Below are 22429 nucleotides of genomic sequence, written 5' to 3'. Positions count from 1 at the left end.
TAAATATAACATTAGAAATGACTTCCAAAGCTTTCATTACAACTCACTCCTCCTGAGAATATGTGGATACATACAATGCATATTTTGGTATGTATGGTAGTAAAATCCAAATGCACCAGCAATTTGTGTATACTCTTAGAAACCATCAAAATGACCATGCCGAATATGTTTGGAGAATCAAAAACCTACAATACATTCAGTATGGGGTGGCATTACTTTGAAGAACTGCAATATAAAAACACAATTTATCCAAATTACCAGTATGTACCCATGTCTACATGTATACACACAATGTTGAACTATTCAACAGGTTACATGCCTACTTTTCTTTAAGAGGAAGAAATAAAAAAAATAAAAAAATAAAATAAAATAAAGAAAACTACAAAACCAAAGTTTGGACCAGATGAGTTGGCCTTAAAGTTATCCTGAACTCAAAAATAAAGATAAGATACGCAGTGATGTATACCATTTTTTTTTCAGAGCAGATATTGCCAAAACAGCAAGGGTATGAAATGTAAAAAAGTATGGCAAAATGATTGCCAATATTCGAATCCCTGACCAATAGTTATTGTAAAAAATTCACAGTTCAATTCAATTTAAAAAATGCAATAAAAACCATGACATGTTTGTTACTAATACTTGCAGTACCATATTTGTCAGCTTAACGGTACGAGGCTCAACACAAACATGTAAAACAAAGCAAACATACACATTTAATATAAATGACTCACTTAAAGAGAAATTCACCATGATAAGTGGACCACAGTAAACAGTTTTATTACAACACAATCTAGTTTTAATCATCAAAAGCAGAGACATTTACAAACATCATCCTAACCATGAAAGTAATCGACGGGAATGAGGAAAGAAGAGATCCAAAAAAAACCTGGTACCCTATAAAAACAATTCAGAAACCGACGAATGTACACAGGTCAGCAAGACAAAGAGCGGGAAAAGAAAACCAAGCATGACAAGCTCATCTTTACTTTAACGCATCGTGCAGGCTCGTCAATGTTTTCGGTACTTTGCACAAAAAAACAAGAAAGAAAAAAAAAAGAATCACACAGGTACTTATCTTTTAGATTTCAAATAAAACATCATAAAAAATAAAAGGGCTTTGTGGAAAGTTTTTTCTTTTTTACTTTAACTTAAGTAGCCATGAGTATAGATCTTAAGATAATATAGCCTTACACACGAGGAGGGGGGGGATGGGGGGGGGGGGGGGGGGGCTTTCCAACCACCGTTCTGAGCAAGGCGACCAGATGGACAGACACACAGAGATGCATGCAGGAGAGACTGAGGAGGCGGTGGGGTTGTGCTCCAGTTCAGCCATGCTGAGCAGGGGGCTGATGTGGTGCCGTGGTGCTAATCCTTCCTCTTGTCCCAATCCTTCCATCCCTGATCCTTGCAAGCTGAAAAGGTTTCAAAATGGAGGGTGGAGTTTGGTTTCGAGGAAGCCCAACATTCAAATACACTGCACATTGCATCTCTAGACTACAAATGGATTCAGCCATAGAATTTAGGGGAGGGGGGGGGGAGATACACGATCAGCCAGCTATGTGAAAATGTGACGTGCCTTTAGGTTTAGAATTAAAAAGACTTCAAGATCAATTGTATTTTATATTTAATGGTTTCGAGTTTGCTAGACTTGAAATTGGGAAAAGTAAATGACTGAGTATGTATAGCCCCCCTACCCTTGAACAGACACAGATAAATAAGTCGTCATGCACATCTGAACTTCAGCCAATGTCTTTTTGGACACATTAGAATAATAATGTACATGTTCAGTCGTCACAGGTCAGGGCAGTGGAACCTGCTTCAAAATGCCACTAGCTTTGCTTTAGGTTTACTTTATCTGTAGGCGTCATCATGAGAAAGGTGTCGTATTGGTACTATTTTAAGGACTTCTTATTTAATACTGTGGACATTAACAAGAGTCCATTGATAGGGGGGGATTTGGTTTTCAGCTTTTTTCTGTTCAATTAACAATTTTGACAAATCAACGTCGTCTTCAAATTAATTATTTATTTGTGTATAACAATGAAAAATAAATCCCTAGGTAGGGTTCTTCATAACACAAGACATATTGCAACATCTTTTGTTTTTGAACTTTAACATTTGTGGTTAGTACCTTAATTGGAACCTTATTTTGTTTTATTTCTGCATGCATGGCACACAAGGTTTTCTACGTTTCACATTCAACTTTAAAAAGTTGCGATGAAAGGTTACCTTAGAGTACCCAAACATTTTATTACAATTTCATTGTCCAATTATAATTTTGTCAATTGTTATGATTATCTTAAATTGTCTGATTTCAACTTAGTGACGTTCTAGAGGTGGGATACCCGTTAAACTCCAAACCTATTGCCCATTAAGTCACTCAATATCAATTCAAATTGTATTAGTCAGAGATTATAAAACTAACTCAAACAAAAACCAGAATCATTTTCTTTCCCTTTATGCTAAACATTCGCCACAAATTATTTCTTACCAATGCATGTCAATTATTTAAGTGACAAAGCAGAAAAAGGACAAAATATATAAGTAGTCGACGAACCAGGGCCAAACGTTATTATCCTGTCAGATATTAAACCAATGTTTTCAATGTCCGTCTTACTGCCATGTCTTCCTTCTTTATCTACAATTTAATTTAACCCTATTCAGAAACATTGTTCCCTGATGAAGGCAATATTCATACGACACATCTTTACATTCCGTTAAATACAAACTTTTTTTGTGGGGAGAATACACCCAGATAAAGTGGTCTCCATAGCTGATAAGATTGTGCCCGTTTGCCCCAGGTAAGTTCAATAAAGGTATATTTGAATGAGATTAATCAGCGACCCCCAGGACAAACACACCTACACACAAGACTGAAAAAAGGCATCAAGTCACTCATCTGGGTACAAAACAGTGCTCCGCATAACTATAGAAACAGACTGAGGATTAGGGAGACGGACATAAACATGAAACACAAACTTTGTGAGGAAGAAAATGTGTTTGATTACATAAACATACAAGAATAATGCATGCATGCAGAAACGTTTCTTTTAGGAATAAACCCATAAAAAAGGTTGTTGATCATTACAGTTAGTTACACTTCAGCAACTACACAACTAGGATGTAATGTTGAATATATAACTTGGATGTGATAATCAGTGATAAGGACCTCAACAGACGAAACATACCAGTGATCATATAGACTTGGAAAAAACTGATCAGCTAGGTATTCTTCACTAAAGATTTTCCATCAACAATCATGTGAGATATGAGCCAATTATTGTACAGATGTTAAATAAAAGATATATCCTTGCCGTTTATTATAAGTTATTATGTGTCAATGTAAGTAATGGCAACCTACCCAGTGAGACCAACATAAGACTGGCCCGTGTTAACTGAGAATGACCATCACCTAACCTGGCACCTTTTAGAAATGAACACCAATTACCAGCCAACAGCGAATACACAAATAAAATAAACTGACCAACCCTTGCGCTACAGACAATTATAATTGCAGTACAATTTATGTTTTTTTTCAATTCATCCAATACCTTTTATTGTCCTTTCCATTATATACAGAATGTGAACCAACATCAAGACAGATCATCATGAAATGCCACATTAATGTTCCATGGCCTCAACTTTGATTGCAAAGTACGATAAGAGGGACCAACATTTTGACTTTTACCAAGTCCTTACGTTTCCTAAGACTTCCTGACTGACTTTGAAATGGACGTGAACTTGTTTAACTGAAATGATGGCAGCAGAGTCCCAATACGCTACAAAACGACAACAATAAAGCTACAATACGCAACAGACAAAAGCAGATTGTCAGGCCCAATTACAGAAATACGAATATTAACTTATCAGTATATATATGAAAGGCTTCCGGCAAATTGTACATGTTAAGATGGACTTGATTGTCAAAAGCAACAAACAATATAATTGCTATTTATCAGGTTTTCAAAAATCCCTTGACTGCCTTTACATTTATTATTTTACAACTTTTTTGCTGGTTCATGAAACTACACAGATTCTCATTTCAGTCTTTTTTCAATTATATTCTCATCTGTATTCTTAGCACTATGCCTGTGAAATTCTAGCCTTCTGTACAAAGAACAACACAAACTATAAATTCCAATCCCCAACAATACATTAATAAAAAATATATTCTGAGTGAGTTTTAGTGTCAAATTTACAATGCAGTGGATAATGTGGTAGGATCACATTTAAAAACACATTAACCTAAATATTGCATAACATTGCTTAATGACACCAATAGTCCAAGAGGCAGATAAAGAGCTCATCGTATTAATACCAATATGACCTAAACAAAGATTCACAAGGCTGATGCACATTGCCTAAAGCCAAGGGACAAGGCAGTTCTGTTCGGCTGGCAAATCTTAAAATATTTCCCCCCCGCCATTAAACCGGCAAATAATATGTTACACAAATAACTTAATGATTACAGCAAGAGCCTGACTCAAATGCTAGATGGTTATGATCTATTATCTTCTTCCCTAAAGGGAGAAGCTGAGATTGAAGACGAAATTGGCATCGGTTTTACCCAGATCCAGACGGGTTGTTCAATTCCAAATAATCATCATATGCCCAGAAGCGGAGATCCACACATGAACAGGAAATTGCATGGTCATCCCCTTCTGGACGCACAATGATCAATGTGGAACTAAACAACAAATCTGAATCTGTGTAAGACGAAATTTACAGACATCTTGGCGCATCACTTTAAATAACACACAAGGTTCTTACTCATCCTCTGACCTTATGTCTTGTAAATCATTTTAAGATTTCCCAGCCATTGTGAACTGTAGTGTATAAGTCAGAATGTACCCACATTGTGAATTTCTACAGGCAAGATTATTATGAATAGTACAGCCATCAAGTTGTTACAGTCAAGGACTGGAGTAAAGGTTCTTTACTCTGCAACTAAAACCCCATTCAAAACATTAGAAGATCTTATATTTACTGCTTTTAAAGGAAGTAGCCGCAAAATAAAAAAATGGGTGGATTCAATTGCTAATCGCTTTTATGACTACAATTTCCTCAAACCAGTGTTGTGACGGGAAAGTCAGGGCTTTGAATTCTGACTTCCCACTGATCTGTTACCTTACTACAACCATGGCAGTCCACGGCAAATGGGGTTTTGGTTGGCAAAAAAAACCTGCACCCATCCTTTAAAATACATACTTTCACAAGTCAAGAAATGTCAACGGCAACAAATACATGACATTGCAATAAATATCTAAAACATTCTGGACATACAGAAAGACTGTGGATATGGTACAAGCAAAAACTTACCTTTGACTTACCTGTAGCCATCCTGTTCTCCCGAGTCTTTCTTTGCTTGCATACCCCTCCCAACACACGGGACCCTTCAATCAGAGCCGAGACCATTCCTGGAGACTTAACATCAACTCACCGAGAAGTCGTTGTACTAACGACTCTACAGCGACCCGCATCCACACACCACCAACACACGCACGTGTCCCCCCCCCCCCCCCCCCCCCCCCCAACACACGCACGTTCCCCCCCCCCCCCCCCCCCCCAAACACACGCACGTCCCCCCCCCCCCCCCCCATCACCTTGTCCGAGGTCTTTTTTTTTAACCAATTGCCTCTCGGTGAGGTGAGGGTGTGAGGGAGGGGGCTTTGAGGCGGGCAAGCAAAGAAAGACCATCGGCCGCCCGAGCCACAGCGCACGGCCCCCACAACACAAGCCCCCGGAGAGGCCGGCGGCGGGACGCAGCCTGTGGGCCGTCCGCAGCGCAGACCGACAGAGAAACACATCTGGAATGGAAGAGAAGAAGGGGGAAGCGGGCGGCAGGCCCCAGGTATGGACGGTCGTACACACCTCTCCCGCCCGGCGAGGCTCCTCAGCGGTGCCGGTACTCGCGTTCGCGCTCCCTCTCGCGGTCGCGGTCGCGGTCGCGCTCGCGGTGGCGGTCGCGCTCGCGGCTGCGCTCGCGGTAGTAGTCCTCGTGGCGGTCCCGACTCCGGGACTTGTGCCGCCGGCTCTTCTCCCGAGAGCGGCTGTGGTCGCGTTCCCGGGAGCGCTCACGTCTGGCATTGTCAAAAGAAAAAGGTGCGTGGGCACTGTGAATGAAAGTTAAGAAGACTTGTTTTTCCTTTAGTCAGGCATCACGTTAGTACACTACATTCTGTTCCCCACAATGAATAAAGAGTGGGGACATTGATCAACTTCAACATTTAGCTAGAGCATAAAAACACATAATATGCGTATGTTTAACATAACTTAATTTATGATTTGTCTGATGGAAGGAGGGCGTCCCGGCAGGGTTTATTACCTGGCAGAGCCGTAGCTCTTGGACTCAATGCCGTGGAGGCAGTCCTGCAGTGAGCTGATGAGGACTTTACAGCGGTCGTCTGCAGACACTTTAGACTGCTTTATGAGGCTGATGGCCGTCACCAAGGTCTCTATGGCGCTGCCATAGTCCGCTGGACACGGGGAGAACACAACGGGATGTTAAGGCGAGGCCGGTCGTTAGGAGGGAGAGAGTCCTCGAGTCATTTCAGGTTCACACTAGGGCTGTCAAAATTGCTCAAAAATGACATTCGAATGTTCGTTTGGAAAAAAATCACGAATTCGAACTATTCGAATATCTGGTTGCCTATTTTACGCAGTTGCCGTCAATATGTCAATAATGCGACAAAACCATGGTTCAAATTAGTATATCCTATAAACAGCCCAGTAATGTGGAGGCCTAATCATGAAAAGCCACAACTTTGTATCGCTTGCATTTCACGACCACACCTGCAAGCGCGCAAACTATAGTAATCTGAAGAAGACGCCCGCTTCTGAATGTTACAAAGTATGCTAGTGGTAACGTTCCTTGCTTTGCTTACCATTTATCGAGAAGGCCTATTAAAATCGATAAAGAAAAAAATGCATGTCGCCTACGTCTTCCACCATGCCAGCGAAAGGGCCAGCACTACGCACCGTTCGGATTCATGAAAAAAAAGCTGTCTCGGACTTTGCAGAGAATATTGCGTTATAGCAGCTTTCACCAGCCAGACTACTAGCTCCCTGAGCTCTACTTCGGATGCTTATTGAATGGCATAGCCGAGCTGGAATACCTATATCCAAGTACGGAAAAAATACATTCGCTCTTCACAATACTAGTCTGTTACACTTGTACCGCGGGAGTGTTTTTTCACATTCGAATATTATGAGGGACATCGCGAACAGACAGAGGCTCATTCACAAAGCAGATAGAGGCGCTTGTACCGCGGGAGTGTTTTTTCACATTCGAATATTAATTTTCACGTTCGAATTCGCGTTTTTGGATACATTTCGAACGAATATTCGAACTTCGAATATTCGTTGACAGCCCTAGTTCACACCGAGGTTGATGTGAGCTAGGGCTGCATCATATCCAATTAAACGGATGCTTTTGAAAATGTGTACGCTTGTCACAAGTTACCAGAGTGCAAAGTGATATCTTAAATCAGTGTGCCTTTTCAGACAAGAAAACAAAAGCACTTTTACTCAATAAATGACTTCCATCGATTATCAGTATTTGTTGAGATTTATTAATCGATCGACTGATCAATTAATCAACTAAGCTTTGCAGTGCTCAAGTGAATTTAACATATAATGTTCTTTGAGTGGCCGCAGATGATATTCATGCAAATCCACTTGTAGTCTGAGTCATCAACCAGTTAGGTCCGGTATGCAACCATTTAAAGGTGACATGAGATACCACCAGGTGTGTGTATGGTGAGCCGATACAAGCCGTTTTGAAAATCACACATCTAGGTGGACACGGCCACAAGTGGGCGTGTCCACCTAGATGTATGACGGATAGATGAGCAACAGTTGCTTTAGTCCACCGGGTAGGCTGGTAGACTGATCATCGATCCCCGATCGATCCCAGGCTTGTAACGGCTGTTCACACTCACACCTGGTGGCGTGTCACGGGCTTCGATCAACGGAGGGTCCTCTCACCTGCGCTGGCGTCGGACACGGCTCTTGAGATGGCGCTGGAGGAGATTGCTCTGTTCCTGTTCATGATCTCCTCGAACTCCGCCTCGCTCAGCGGGGTCCGAGACACCTCCATCTCCCTGCGCAACAAGGAGAACCGGTTAACCCAAGGAACCACCGACCAATCAGACGGCACGGGCGAACAGGCCGTGTGCAAGAACGCCACAGCACCGCGCGTTCATAGGAGGGCTCAACGTATTCAGTTAAACGATACAATAAAAGGGCGCACTTGGTTTGGGGAATCATTTTGAAACCGAGAGATTAATACAAATCCAATCTAACAGTTACGCACATTAATACAACAGCCCAATGTAGATACACTTGTGGCTGGAGATTAAGGAAAGTAATATGTTTTTTTTTTTTAAATGTCAGACTTGTACATGGCAAACAAGTTTCCAGGGACTACCGATGAAAAACCGTTTGTTTAATTTAGGCCCAATCCCATTTCTACCCCTTCAAAACAAGGGGGAGGGGTAAGGGGTAGAAATGGGATCGGGCCTAAATCTGGTACATTCACACGTCCTATGCAATGGACATGTCGATTAATGTACGCCGTCCCTTTTAAATAAATAAAAGATCAAACTAGTAGGCCTCCTCTCTCGTGAGCTCTTGAACGCTGCTGATGGTAAACATTACATACATTAAGGCCCAATCCCATTTCTACCTCTTACCCCTCCCCCTTGTTTTGAAGGAGTAAGGGGTAGAGATGGGATTGGGCCTAAGGCCCAATCCCATCTCTACCCCTTACTCCTTCAAAACAAGGGGGAGGGGTAAGGGGAAGGGGTAAGGGGAAGGGGAAGGGGTAAGGGGTGGAGATGGGATTGGGCCTAAGGCCCAATCCCATCTCTACCCCTTACTCCTTCAAAACAAGGGGGAGGGGTAAGGGGAAGGGGTAAGGGGAAGGGGTAAGGGGAAGGGGAAGGGGTAAGGGGTGGAGATGGGATTGGGCCTAAGGTCTATAGGTGGCCCCGCCCCCGCCTACCTTCCACCGGGGCCGCCGTAGTCCCGCTCGTAGGGCGGCGGGGGCCCGTGGGGCCCGTAGGGGTCGTTGGGCCCGGGGGGCCGTCGGTTGTCGTTGGGGGGCATGTTGTTGTTCCCGGGCGGGGGGAAGAAGGCGGGGTTGACGTGAGGCGCCGGCGGGGGCCCGCCCGGCGGGGGCCCCGGCATGTGCGGGGGCGGGGCCAGGGCCATGGGGGGTCCGAGGGGCCCCGGGGGGCGGGGGGGGAAGGGGCCCGGAGGGGGGGGCCCCTGCTGGGGGGGCGGGGGGCCGGGCGGGGGCCCGTACCCCGGGGGAGGGGGGCCGGGGGGCATGGGTCCCATGGGGGGCTGGAAGACCTGCCCGGGGAAGAGCACCGGCGGCGGCGGCCGGTCGTTGCGGTTGGGGGGTCCCGAGAGGGGGGGGGGCAGGCCCTGTCCTGGAGGGGGGGGTCCGGGGGGGCCGGGCGGACCGGGGGGCCCGAGGGGGGGCCGGGGGGGACCCTGCATCCCGCCTGCAAACCCAAACACAAAGAGCCGGGTTAATCGGATCATTTCACTGCTCTGGCAAAAAAAAATGACAATAAAGTATTCATTCATTCATGTATTCATTCATGTATTCATTCATTCATGTATTCATTCATTCATGTATTCATTCATTCATGTATTCATTCATGTATTCATTCATTCGTTCATTCATTCATCACCCAGCCAGAACCGTAGACTAACACCTGGGCTAGGTACCGATGGGGGCGCATGCTCTAGAACTTAAAGGGGCGTCCTCAGCACAGAAGATGTGTTTATGGTGGCGATGGTTCAGTAGTTACACACGTTAATACGACAGCACAGTGTGGGGACACGTGTGGCCGGCGATTAAGGAAAGTAAAAAAATAAAAAAATGAAGACACGTTCATGGCGAACGAGTTAGGACCAATCCCCTTTCCCCCCTTACCCTTAGCCCCTTCAACACAAGGGCGAGGGGTAAGGGGAAGGGGTAGAAATGGGATTGGGCCCATGACTCGTCTCATGAGCTCATGTCTCAAATGCAAAATGCATTTGAGACATGGACTGATCGGACACACTCACTGGGTGGCTCGTTCCCGATGAAGAACGTTTTCAGTTTAAAACATGCACCCGTCGTCACAAACACACTCTCATAAAACGCATTTCAAACAAGAGCCGAACTGTACGACGGCAGTATCTACGATCTGAGTTCCACAAGCCTCTGCTGAGCCGACAATAAAACGGAGCCTGGTTTAGAGACGTTTTGATTATCTGCTAAAAGATCGTCTGTGATTCGCGACGTAAGATCTGACCACAAATAAGAGCTGGGGAGTTTCAGGAAGGTATTTAAACCCTTGCAGCAGAATTATGTTCTACACTAGTTACAACCTAAAAATCGTTGTATTTTAAATAAATAAATGCAGAGCATTAGCTTATGAATCCGACTTCCGGCTTGATGCGCTGGGGCGTTTAATGTGAGAGACAGGGTGAGCTGGGGGGGGAGGAGGTGAAGAGAGAGGCGATCGGAGTGATCAGTGGAGGCGCTTCACCTCTGGGTCTCCAGTTCCCGTCCCTGCCACCGGGCGCGAAGGGATTGAAATTCATGTCCATCAGAGGGCCATCTGGTCTCATCCCCTGGCCTAATGGGGAGGGGCAGAAAGCACACTAGTCACAACTCCCCTCTGACCAGCTGGCCAATCCCGCTGAAGGGGCACAAGCCAATCAGCAACAAGCCAGGAATACCATTAAAGGGATTAGGGCAAAGAGGAGGGAACCCACGCTTACATCTCTATGAAGGCGCCCCCCCCTCCAACAAAGAGGGTAGTGGGAAGTAACAGAGAGTAGTGGGAAGTAACAGAGAGTAGTGGGAAGTAACAGAGTAGTGGGAAGTAGAAGAGAGTAGTGGGAAGTAACAGAGAGTAGTGGGAAGTAACAGAGTAGTGGGAAGCAACAGAGTAGTGGGAAGTAGAAGAGAGTAGTGGGAAGTAACAGAGAGTAGTGGGAAGTAGAAGAGAGTAGTGGGAAGTAACAGAGAGTAGTGGGAAGTAACAAAGAGAGTAGTGGGAAGTAACCAAGATAGTAGTGGGAAGTAACAGAGTAGTGGGAAGTAGAAGAGAGTAGTGGGAAGTAACAGAGAGTAGTGGGAAGTAGAAGAGAGTAGTGGGAAGTAACAGAGAGTAGTGGGAAGTAACAGAGAGTAGTGGGAAGTAGAAGAGAGTAGTGGGAAGTAACAGAGAGTAGTGGGAAGTAACAAAGAGAGTAGTGGGAAGTAACCAAGATAGTAGTGGGAAGTAACAGAGTAGTGGGAAGTAGAAGAGAGTAGTGGGAAGTAACAGAGAGTAGTGGGAAGTAACAGAGTAGTGGGAAGTAACAAAGAGAGTAGTGGGAAGTAACCAAGATAGTAGTGGGAAGTAACAGAGTAGTGGGAAGTAGAAGAGAGTAGTGGGAAGTAACAGAGAGTAGTGGGAAGTAGAAGAGAGTAGTGGGAAGTAACAGAGAGTAGTGGGAAGTAACAGAGAGTAGTGGGAAGTAGAAGAGAGTAGTGGGAAGTAACAGAGAGTAGTGGGAAGTAACAGAGTAGTGGGAAGTAACAAAGAGAGTAGTGGGAAGTAACCAAGATAGTAGTGGGAAGTAACAGAGTAGTGGGAAGTAGAAGAGAGTAGTGGGAAGTAACAGAGAGTAGTGGGAAGTAACCAAGATAGTAGTGGGAGGTAACCAAGAGAGTAGTTGAAGGTACGGAAGATAGCAGTTGTAACTGAGGAAGTCATGGGTGGTAGCCAAGACGGTAGTAGCTAGAAAACAAGATTAAGAGTAGAACAGAGCATATCTGAATGCCTAAAGAGGCTGGGGGAAGAAACGAAGGGCGAATAGGGACGGTTGAGCAGGTACAGTCAGCCATGCAGTGAGGCAGTGGTAAGGGCTCCGTAAGGGACAGGGTCCAAGTGATGCATTTTACAAAGACGCTAATCTTTTAAAACGCATCCCCTTATAGACCAGAAATTAGTGAATGAGTGAATATGGTGGCGGAAACTGAAATCTTGTGAGTAAAAATAAAAGACAACCAATGCAGGAAGAGCAAACTACAATTTCTTTAAGGGCTCATGTCGTGCCGTCAGGTGGGGGGTGTGATTAGCCGGTACAAGCCGTCTGAACATCATTCCTTCCCTGTGCCATAGTGACATCACAGACGGGCGTGTCCAGCTAGATGTGCGCTGGACGGATCAGTCTACACCCCCGCCTGGTGGCCTTGACGTGAGCCCTTCAACGATACGCAAGGACTACGGTTAGGTCAGGGGCCGTGTTGCCACAGTTACCTTGAAAAAGTAATCTGATTACTGATTACTAGTTACTCCTTAAAATAGTAACTTAGTTACTTTACAGGTTACTTGATTATAAAAGTAACTAAGTTGGATTACAAAATACTTTATTGGTTACATTTAGCTGCGAAAACACCCCCTGCCGCCTCAAAATAAAAAATTACAACCGGTTATGCCAAAACTAACTTTTTGCCCGAGCCCGAGTCCGACCCGAGCCGGCCCGTGGGAAAATCGAGCCCAAGCCTGACCCGACCCACGGGCCGGGTCAGGTTGGGCTGGACTGGACTCGATTTTCTGGGCCCAATCTAAGCTCTAACCTCCGGACACAAAAGACAATCCGAGTGTATCCGTGGGACTCGAACCACACAAACACACTCAGAACACCCTAGTGGCTCAGAGTCGTCTGTGCGCGGTCGGACGGACCCCCCATGGTTGAAGAAGCCCTGACGTGAACCGGAGGCCGGGCACAGCCGGGCCGAGGGGAACACTCACCAGGGAAGTGTGGGGGCGGGCCCCCGGGGCCGAGGGGCCCCGGGAAGCGGTCTCCGCCGGGGGGGCCGGGGAACCGGCCGCGCCCCCCCCGGCCCCCCATGGGGAAGCCGCCGCCGCCACCGCCGCCGCCGCCACCGCCGCCGCCGCCGCCGCGAGGGCCAATACCGGGGGGGCCGGCCTTGCCCTCCCCGGACATCTGCCCCGACTGCGTTCCTGGGGGGCCAAGAGGGGAGAAAAAAAACAAACTAACTTGCATGTACGTTCTCAGAGCGGGTCGTCGTGGTAACAGCGCACGCGTAGCCGCCATCTTAGGTGAGGCCTGCGTCTGGTTTTAGCGGAACGCGGTTTTTGCGCGGCGACCAGCGCAGTGACGCAGGCCGACGGAGATAGACGGAGATAGACGTGGAGAACACACCGAGTACAAACGGACTATTTCCAGTTCTGCAAATGGCAGTAGAAAGCTTCTGCTTTCAGTGTGAACCTCAAGGCCCTGATATACTTAAACGGAAATATGCCCTTTCTTATGGGCCACAGAACGAGTCCATTTGGACAGGGGACAACATAGTCGCTGTAAATTGTGGGCTGTTTTACGACACTAGGCATGACGAGACTCAATAATTCGCGTGGCATTGTTGACCGATAGCACATCAGGGCCTTCGGACGTGGTTTCCCCAGGAGCGCCACTTACTTTTCCTGGACTGCATCTCGAACTGGCTGAGGGACTGTTTGTTACAGGGCGTGACGATGGGGTTCTGCCCGTGCAGCTCCCTCTTGGACAGCAGCTCCATCAGCTTCCTGGACGAGCCCTCTGAGCCCACACACACCAGGGCGAACCTGGGACCAGGCAGAGAGCGAGCGTCACAACACTGTGGAGGAACAGCTGAAGCACCCGGCAGAGGCTCCATGATGGAAGGAGTTCCCCGATGAGGGGAGGGCGCGAGGTAATCACTGTGTGGATACTTAAAGTTGACCTATTATACCGCCAGGTGTGAGCGTGCTTAGCCATAACAAGCAGTTTCGAAACTCTACCTCTAGTGACATCACAACTGGTGTGTCCAAATAGATGTGTTCTGGATAGACCAGCCTACCCGGTGGACTGTAGCAAACGTTGCTCAACTATCCGTCATACATCTAGCTGCACACGCCCACTAGTGATGTCAGAAGAGGCAGCTTTTCAAAACGGCTTATCACACTCACACCAGAGGGTATTATGTCACCTTTAAACACTCATATTCATTTATAAAGTCGTCACAATTAATATCCATTTGTGAACACATTACAGTCTTTGTGAATACAATTTACCAAACCCAAAAAGATCTTTGAGGATGCCACCTCTTGTATAAGTGGAGTGCAATGGCTGTGAGGTTACATGCTAGTATACGCTCTCAACTATATTCGTTGTTATGGAATATAACGTGGAACCTCACCCTTTAGACTGGCCATTGGCGCGGTTCTCAAAGAACTTGATTTCCAGGACGTCTGTGATGCCTATCGACCGGATGGCTTCTGTTAGGTCCTCATCTGTTGTCCACTGTTGGTGAGGAGAAAATACATCAGTTAAATGATGGGCACATAACAGTGAAACGACTGAACGCTGGGACGCATTGAACAAATGTCCGATGCCAAACATACAAATGGGCATTTTATGAAATATGGAAAGACTAGCCTCAATAAAAAAAAATGGTCAAGCCATACAATATAGAGGGGAGTGTGGAATGCTGATGCAAGGACTGGACGATACGGACAAAATCTATAACAATATACTTTTTCAGATCAGTTGATAAGATAATTATGAGATTAGTCATCAAGTGTGTTAACAGGGTATTGTTTTGGTACTACTGATTGAAGCCTGAATACAATGCAATTACATTTAATCACATTATCTTGTCATTAATCATTCCTTCAACTTTGGGGAGATAAGGATAAGTGGGTGGTCATTCTTTAATACAGCCATGTTTTTGAAACGTTGGTTTTAAGGTAGTTTCCCTGTTTGATAACTAAAAGCGGGCATTCCCTCTTTCCGAGAAAGTTGCTATCCAAAACGGCGGCGATACAACTGCACACCTTCATGCCATCAAAAGCAAACTACATTCACACACTGCACCGCAAGTAAACACAGCTGTGCGACCCCTCGTTCACCCCTAGCTGCGTCACACGCGTTAGCACACGACTGCACAGAGCTGTTTTCTGGTGCTACTGGATTAAAAAAATGAAAAAAAAGACCTGCAGACTGTCTGTCCACACGAGGTGAATGTTGTGTAAGGGTAAACCATGAATGGGCTCAATGCAACACTTTAATGGCCGTCGTGTGGTTGACTTAGGCCCCGTTTACACGAAGGGAAAACGCAGATACTTCCACGCGGTTTGGCCTCTCATTCACACGAAAACCCAGCTTTTAATCACAGAAAAAAACGATGATTTCTAAAAACTCCGGCCAAAGTGGCGAGTACTGATAACGCCGGTTATGTGTCGTCGTGTGAACTGGGAGAAACAGGTTTTTAGGTTCTCAAGCGTCACATTATGCGCCGGAAAATGCTTAACGTCATGTGAGCGCCCGCTGTCTGTCCACACGAACAAAACTCGCGCCATATCGGGGATTATTTGTTTATCAACACGCCGGATGCACGCGCAGAATGATCGCAAAAAGAACATTTGCTAGACCAAATTATAAATATGTACACTTTATGTTGAAAGTATAGACCGTCACGATTCCCATTGAAATGAACGGCGCAGTGATTATTCATCAAAAAGAGAGCCGGTGAATTGTGAAGATGGCGATGGCGTATAAACGCGGGTTGATGTAAAGGACAACTTTTTTGAAAACTATGGTGTGCACGATGTTATTTTTGAAAGCTGATGGGGGGGGATATTTGTGTCTCTGAATACCCTGCTATGTATAAAGATGGCCTTAGTGAACTTATGGACGTACCCATGTGAGGTTTCCGATGTACAAGGCGATCCTCTTGCCCGTGTAGGTGTAGACCACGTTGGGGGGGGCACTCTTCCCACCCTCCGCCCCTCCTGGGGCCGGCAGGGCGTCCAGGTAGTCGCGGTCTTCTGGCGCGTCGCCGTTATTGGCCGACGGGGAGATGACATCATCGTACAGGTCGATCTGCTCGTGGACGGGGTAGTCCGTTTCCTAGTAGAAGACAGGGTGGGAAGTGGAGTGAGGCATTATGGGAATGGAACCTCTGAAGCACTTGTTGGACGTACTCCAAAACTACTAGGATATGTTTTGCTCAGATTTTATACATATCGTCTCCCGAATAATAAATACAGGGCTTTGAAGCGCAGTCTTCTGGCAATTCCTGTCTCCTAGGTGATATACACAGCAAAGACATGTTTTTAGTTCGTTCCCTGAGCCAGATCGCTATGAATGTCCTTGAATATCCGTTTTATATCCTATATCGAAACTAAAAATATATTTATTTTCAAACTGAATCAACTTGAATCAAAATGTGTGATTATTCAAATGCACCACCACAGTAGCGATAGGCTAATTTAAATAGCACTTTCAGTTTCGATGCCAGAAGATTTCAGGCGGGCTGTTATAATACAAAAATAGGAGCTCCGCCTACCAGGCCAGTCTCAACCACAATACAACACCAAATGCATCTACTTAATTATATTCCTACTTCGAAAAGTGGCCAAAATGCATAACCTAATATAATATACGACTAGTCGGAAAAATAATTGATAGAGAGAAGCGTCTCTATTATTTTTGACGGTATTGAATCACAGCGTTGGTATAGCTGCCAAGTCCAGTACCGCTGTATTATTTAGGTTAATAAAGAGTACTATTGAATCGAGACAACAACTAATCAGCCTTGTGTCTGGTGCTTTTGGAAGAAATCAGGCAAACATCTTTGAGTTTATGAACGATATCCTGCCAATATCCAAGGATTCGGTCTGCACTTCTGCGCCGAACCAAGACTGCCAGTAACTCGTGTATTCGCTAAAACACGAATATATACAACCTATGGTTGCATCACTGTATATAGTTCACCATGTTAAAATGCAATCATTTAAGTTAGAAGTGCATGCATACAGAATCGTAACAAACTCAGTCCACAGCTTACCACTTCCAGGATGTATGGACTGGATTCAACATGATCGAGCCGATCAGTGCTACAGAGCTAATAAAACACTTCTAAACACAGTACACATCCATGTCGTGGTTGCAGTATTTTTATGATCGAGTACTAAGTTATTGTAGAGGACAAACACAGATCAAACGATAAGTTATCATGGCTGAGACGGGGGTGTGTCCCGAAAGGTGAAGCGTTAACAACACTCGAGAAAGTGGCCAATGTGCGCCTTTACGCAGCAATTATCAACCAAACTAGTGGGTCAAAGCAACACCGGTGTTATTTTTTGATGCCAAACCCCTGGTCTCCAGCAGTTAGACCCATCCCACCTCCGTAGACCAGCTCGGAGGCGGACAACAATGGAGCGGCAGTAGCGCGCCACCGGAGGCCACGCCGCGGCGGAGGCCTTCAGCGAGGCGCCGCGTTACACAACATATGGGACCTCCTTACGTTTGCAATGACCAAGTTCCGCCATGCAATTACGGGATTCGCTTTTAAAATGCTTCTTTTTGCAGATAACCGATCGTATCTTCCTATTTCCACGCCATTAATCCCATTCTTGGAGGATAAAACGACAGTCGCGGCCTCTGCTAGTAGGTCTAGTCCGAGATCACAACCCGCAGACGATTACAAAGAGTCCAAACAACGCGAATAATGAACTTGATGATACATCATGGCCCGTTTCGCCGAAGTCACTATTGAATACCTGTGTGAATTCCTCCTCTACGTCGGCGTAGATATCGATGTGGTCGACACCGTCCGCCATTTTCCACGCCGCCTTCTCCGCCGTGCGGTCGGAGCCTATGGAGTCTGGTGCGCCGCCTGCAGACAGCCTCACAATGAGGACGGAGCAAGCCCACCAGCTCCCCCTGCGGTCACTGTGAGGTGTTCACTTTACACAATGACATGCCTTTTACTGCGCAGAGTGATTTTATGTAAATGTGTTTCCTCATCCTGCTATTTTGATTAAATTAGGCCAAAAGGATGGACCGAAACTCCGAAAACGGACCAGCAGTTTGACCCCGTATCCTACTGACCTAGTGCTAGGGACATCTAGAATTTAAGGCACTGGGACGCATGGAAACCATCCTCTGGTGAATAGTTAATGTAGTGAGACGTCTGTTATTACAAAATAAAGGGTTAGGGTAAGAGTCAGCAGCTAAACCATTCATGAATATGGGCTTGTTATTGAGTGCTCATCGAACAAGGTGTAGGACATCAAGCCTGGGCAGGGAAGTCTGCATCAATCTTTGGAGAAGGCTCAACTGGAAAACGGCATAATTTATCCCATAAACCTTTCAGCAATAAACAGAATCAGCTCCCCATGGCGTGACCCAATCTTGACTGCCCTTGTCAAAGAAAAATAAGTCCAAAAGCCGAACTATAAATCCATTGATCTAACTGTTTAGTTGACACTAATACTTTCACATTTGTGTTGAGCTTATTGCCTCCGTAAGGCTTCATCACTCTTTTACCATATTTATTTTCGAGTTACACTTTTCTAACCAGACGTTGAGCCGTGCTGGTTTTATGATCGATGTTATTCCATCTTGCATTCAGGTGACATTCACGTTTGTACGGGGAGGTGAGGAGGAGGGGATGGGAGGAGATTACAATTAAACTCTATTAAGACTCCAACTCATGAGTGTAGTTCCCTTATACATCAACCAAGGAGACCCTATAATGCTGCTTGTAGCTATAGTTCTAATACATATATAATCATATAATAACTGAAAAATAACATCTGGCCTGGATTTAAAAAAACATTGTGATTGAGATTAAAAAGTATATGAGGTATTTAAATTATTTAGATGCAAGTGGACAACAGCAATAGATTACAAGTATTAAAGTAGAAAAGACGAACAGAAGGTCTCTTATTTCTTTAAGCATTACTTTGAGTTTCAATTAAATGTGGTATTTCTAGCTGGGTATTGGTATCAATAATGAAAACGTCAAACAGTGCATTACAAAACCAAACACAACACTCACAAAATAATGGGGAACCAATTTACTTCTTAATACAGACTTAAATCAAAGAATTACATTTAAAGTAAAATTATACAATGCGGTGCAGAAAGAGAAACATGTTTTTTTGTATTCTCAGCAAGACACAGAAGGTTTACATTATGCAGCGCATGAACTACCTGCTGCACGAAACACACCTGCATTACCACAAACACATCCGCACACACACGCACGCACATGCACACACACTAGCATAAACACATGCACGCCACATGCATGTCTCTTTCGCTCACACACACACACACACACACACACTCTGTTACACACACACACATTCCAGATAAATTAAGAGTGAAATCAGATAATCCTGAATGCATGCAAAATTAAATTAGGCAAGTACAAAATCTCATGACTATTGTTTTTTAAAGCGCTAGGTTGCCACTTGTAGCCCAAAATCGCTTATGTTTAAAACATGCAAGTAGACATACAATAATGAATGAGTGCAATCAGAATCAGAGTTGTAAAGACTGCTCCATAATCATATATGTCAGGGGAATCCGTTAGATGCATTGAGCCACTGAGTGCACACTGCACACATACATTCAGTCTTGCTCAGATGTAAAAAAAGAAAAAAAATGTAAATTATCATATATTTCTTTCCAAAACAATGTTTTAAAGGGGTTTCAATGTCTGTGCTCACTATGCACACTGGCCCACAGACAGACATTTGGACAGACAGCAACATTTTTTTTAAAGGGATGGACATTATCAAGAGTTTTTTTGTTGCAATAATTATATGCTGATTCATATTTTTTGCTGCTAAAAATGTGTCACCCCACAGCCCTTGCCAATGTGGTCATATCTGAGCCGTTTTACTACAGTATTTCTATTAAACATAAAGAAAAAACAAAGGAATTCAGAATCCTACTCTAAGGATTGAGCCTCCAGCCCTTGACCACCAAGGAATGCAGAAGTAATTGCAAACAACAGCAAATCATATACAAAGCATGCCTCGAGACCACTTCCTCCAGGAAGTGGCTGCTCCTTCCTCAGAGGCAAGTCGTTGCTGATTGGACAATGTGTAAAACTCCGGGGAGACTGGGTGCCATGATCACTATTTATTTACATTCAAAGGCCGCTGCAACCAGTCGTCTGATCGTCTCTGATCCCCTCACGGGCTTCAGAGCGGAGCACTGCTGCCCTTCAGTTCAGGACATCATCTCAAACCCGACCTGTTGTTTCACTGTCTCTCCAGCAGGGGGTGATCACGTCCCGTTCCCAATGTTTGACTGACGGCAGCTCCTCCACGGCGGACCGGAAATGCACGTATCCACGAAGGACGGTTCAGTTCATCCCCCGGTGGGAGAAGTCTCATAGTAACCTGCAGTGTAAACAATGTCCAAGGTGTGACATGGCACGATATCGCCCGAACCAGACGACGAAGACCCCGGTCATCGAGAGATCAGCGTGGAGGAGGAGAGACAGAGGAGGAAGAGCGACACGGAGAGAGAGATGACGCAGGCCCCGCCGCAGTCCTTGGCGTTCTCCTGAGAACGCATGAGGGAGACAGATCAGTTTGAGTCCTGAAGCTTGGGTCAGGGTCATGGCAGTAGAACGGCTGGCCAGGTGTTCAACTCCCCACCTGAAAATACTGAGTAGAGATCTACATTTGATCTCCCTGCTAAATCTAAAATTCATTGCATTACTTTCATTTTTTTAATGTAATTTATATTATAACTTCACTTTATTGTGCACTTTTAACTTAATCTTTGTTTCCTTATTTTATTTTATATTATGACGATGTTTCTACGTGAAGCACTTTGAGTTTGCCTTGTGTATGTAAAGTGCTATATAAATAAAGTTGCCTTGCCTTGTCCAAACCCTACCCCCAGCCTCCTTGAGTACAATATCTGTCCCCCACCTCCTCAGTAATGATTGACATTTGTCTGAATTTACTCTAAATCGCTTTTGATTAAAGCTTCTCCTAAATGGAGATTAAAGGTGACATATTATACCACCAGGTGCGAGTGTGATTAGCCGTTACACGGCATTTTGAAAATCTGCCTCTTCTGACATCACATAGATGAGACTGATCCATCCGTCATACATCTAGGTGGACACGCCCACACTGACGTCAGAAGAGGCAGATTTTCAAAATGGCTGGTAACGGCTAACCACACGCAAACCTCCGGTGGTACAATATGTCATGTTGGCTCCATTGGGCCAACATTTCGGGGTTTATTAGCTCTCCTCCACTAGAAGGTAAAAGGTAGAGCGTTGAAAACAGCTTTCATCTCAAGATTCAAAGGTTTTTATTCGTCACACTCAGGATGTCACTGCAGTGAATTGTTTGTGTGACATGCTCTTAATTTCTGCGCTTAAAATACAAACAAATAAAAATTGAATAAAATACAATATAAGTTTGAAGAGAAATGAATATAAATGTATATTATAAAAAAATATCTTGTGACCACATTGGGGGTAACACACCGACCCCCACGGGGGGGGGGGGGGGGGGGGGCGGGCTGACCTCTGACCTGCGAGTGGTAGGCGTGGCAGGACTCAGGGCGGCGGCGGACCTTCTGTGACTTCATCCTGTTGCACTTCACCGAGGCGTTATGTACAGCGGGGTCAAGGAAGAGGCCGAGAGGGGCTGCTCCCCTGAGGCTGTTCCCCCCTGGGGCGTGTTGTGAATGTTTACATGAAGGAGAACCAATCCCCAACACCGCCTGGGATTCAATTCAGCTCAATTCTATTTTATTTAATTTGTACCGCCCTTTAATCTCCATTACAGTCTCAAAGGGCTCAATATTTAGGACCTGTTGTAGATTGCTTTGGGTTGCTTGCTGACCTCTGATTGGCTGATACGGTAACTGGGTGTTAATGCGACGCACCTGTCGTCTGGCGATGGAAAGGGAACTGAAGGGGGGGGGGGGGCGGCAGCCACCGCAGCCCCAGAATGAACCCCCAAAAAACACGTTTCTTAAAGGCAGGGTCAGGGGGTTTGCTTCTCCTTTAAAGACAACTTGGTAGTCATTCCCCAGTTACACCTTGCGGCTGTGGTGTAGAAAGGGTTCTCTTCGTTTTCATCCATACCCTGATCCTGGACAGGCTGTCTCATGCATGTTCATCATTTTGTCTTTAACCCCAGATTATCCTTTGCTAGACCTGCACAATGACTGAATGAAGCTACATAACCAAGCCCCCCTCCCAGAAGATAGTGTCATTGTTGAAGGGTCTTCCGATGTTCTTTCATTTATCCACCTCCCTGCTCTCAGTCTCGAAGAGGAGTCTCGCCGTGAGGGGGGATCCGAGACACAGGCCTGTTTCACACTGCGGTGCAATGACCGGTAAAGTTAGGAAGTTCTCCTCTCTCCCCACAACACACCCTGCCCTGAGTTACTGTAGCGCCGTGAGGACACACACACACACACACAGACACACACACACACACACACACACACACACACACACACACACACACACACACACACACACACACACACACACACACACACACACACACACACACACACACACACAGGAAGGATATATTTGACCTCCATG

The 22429-nt window shown here is 45.4% G+C and overlaps 2 protein-coding genes across 4 annotated transcripts in view; both read right to left on the bottom strand.

Annotated features, from left to right (window-relative positions):
- Positions 1–761: 761 nt before the first annotated feature.
- cpsf6 (cleavage and polyadenylation specific factor 6) lies at positions 762–17760 on the bottom strand. 2 transcript variants are annotated; one of them, XM_060039014.1, is made up of 11 exons: positions 17604–17760; positions 15739–15948; positions 14237–14340; positions 13498–13643; positions 12810–13031; positions 10551–10640; positions 9005–9512; positions 7987–8102; positions 6326–6476; positions 5872–6113; positions 762–1412 (listed from the first exon to the last, which is right to left on the bottom strand). In XM_060039014.1, exons 1-10 carry the CDS (start codon positions 17661–17663, stop codon positions 5894–5896), a joined length of 1827 nt encoding a protein of 608 aa, XP_059894997.1. In that variant the 5' UTR covers positions 17664–17760; the 3' UTR covers positions 762–1412; positions 5872–5893. The 2 variants fall into 2 exon arrangements, with proteins under 2 accessions (XP_059894997.1, XP_059894998.1); XM_060039015.1 differs by having other exon boundaries at positions 5872–6080.
- Positions 17761–18890: 1130 nt separating this feature from the next.
- Positions 18891–22429, bottom strand: part of LOC132447965 (voltage-dependent calcium channel subunit alpha-2/delta-4-like) — a 16781-nt gene continuing 13242 nt past the window's right edge. For both annotated transcript variants that reach the window (XM_060039028.1, XM_060039029.1), the window contains 3 exons: positions 22411–22429; positions 21400–21477; positions 18891–20409 (listed from right to left, as the gene is read on the bottom strand). The exon at positions 22411–22429 is cut by the window's right edge and continues 102 nt beyond it. In XM_060039028.1, the coding sequence (XP_059895011.1) occupies positions 20314–20409; positions 21400–21477; positions 22411–22429 (193 nt within the window). In that variant the 3' untranslated portion in view covers positions 18891–20313. The remainder of the gene's footprint in view (positions 20410–21399; positions 21478–22410) is intronic.

This window comes from Gadus macrocephalus, chromosome 19, assembly GCF_031168955.1.
Source record: "Gadus macrocephalus chromosome 19, ASM3116895v1".
Lineage (NCBI taxonomy): Eukaryota > Metazoa > Chordata > Actinopteri > Gadiformes > Gadidae > Gadus > Gadus macrocephalus.
This window is presented reverse-complemented; position numbering and strand designations above follow the sequence as displayed.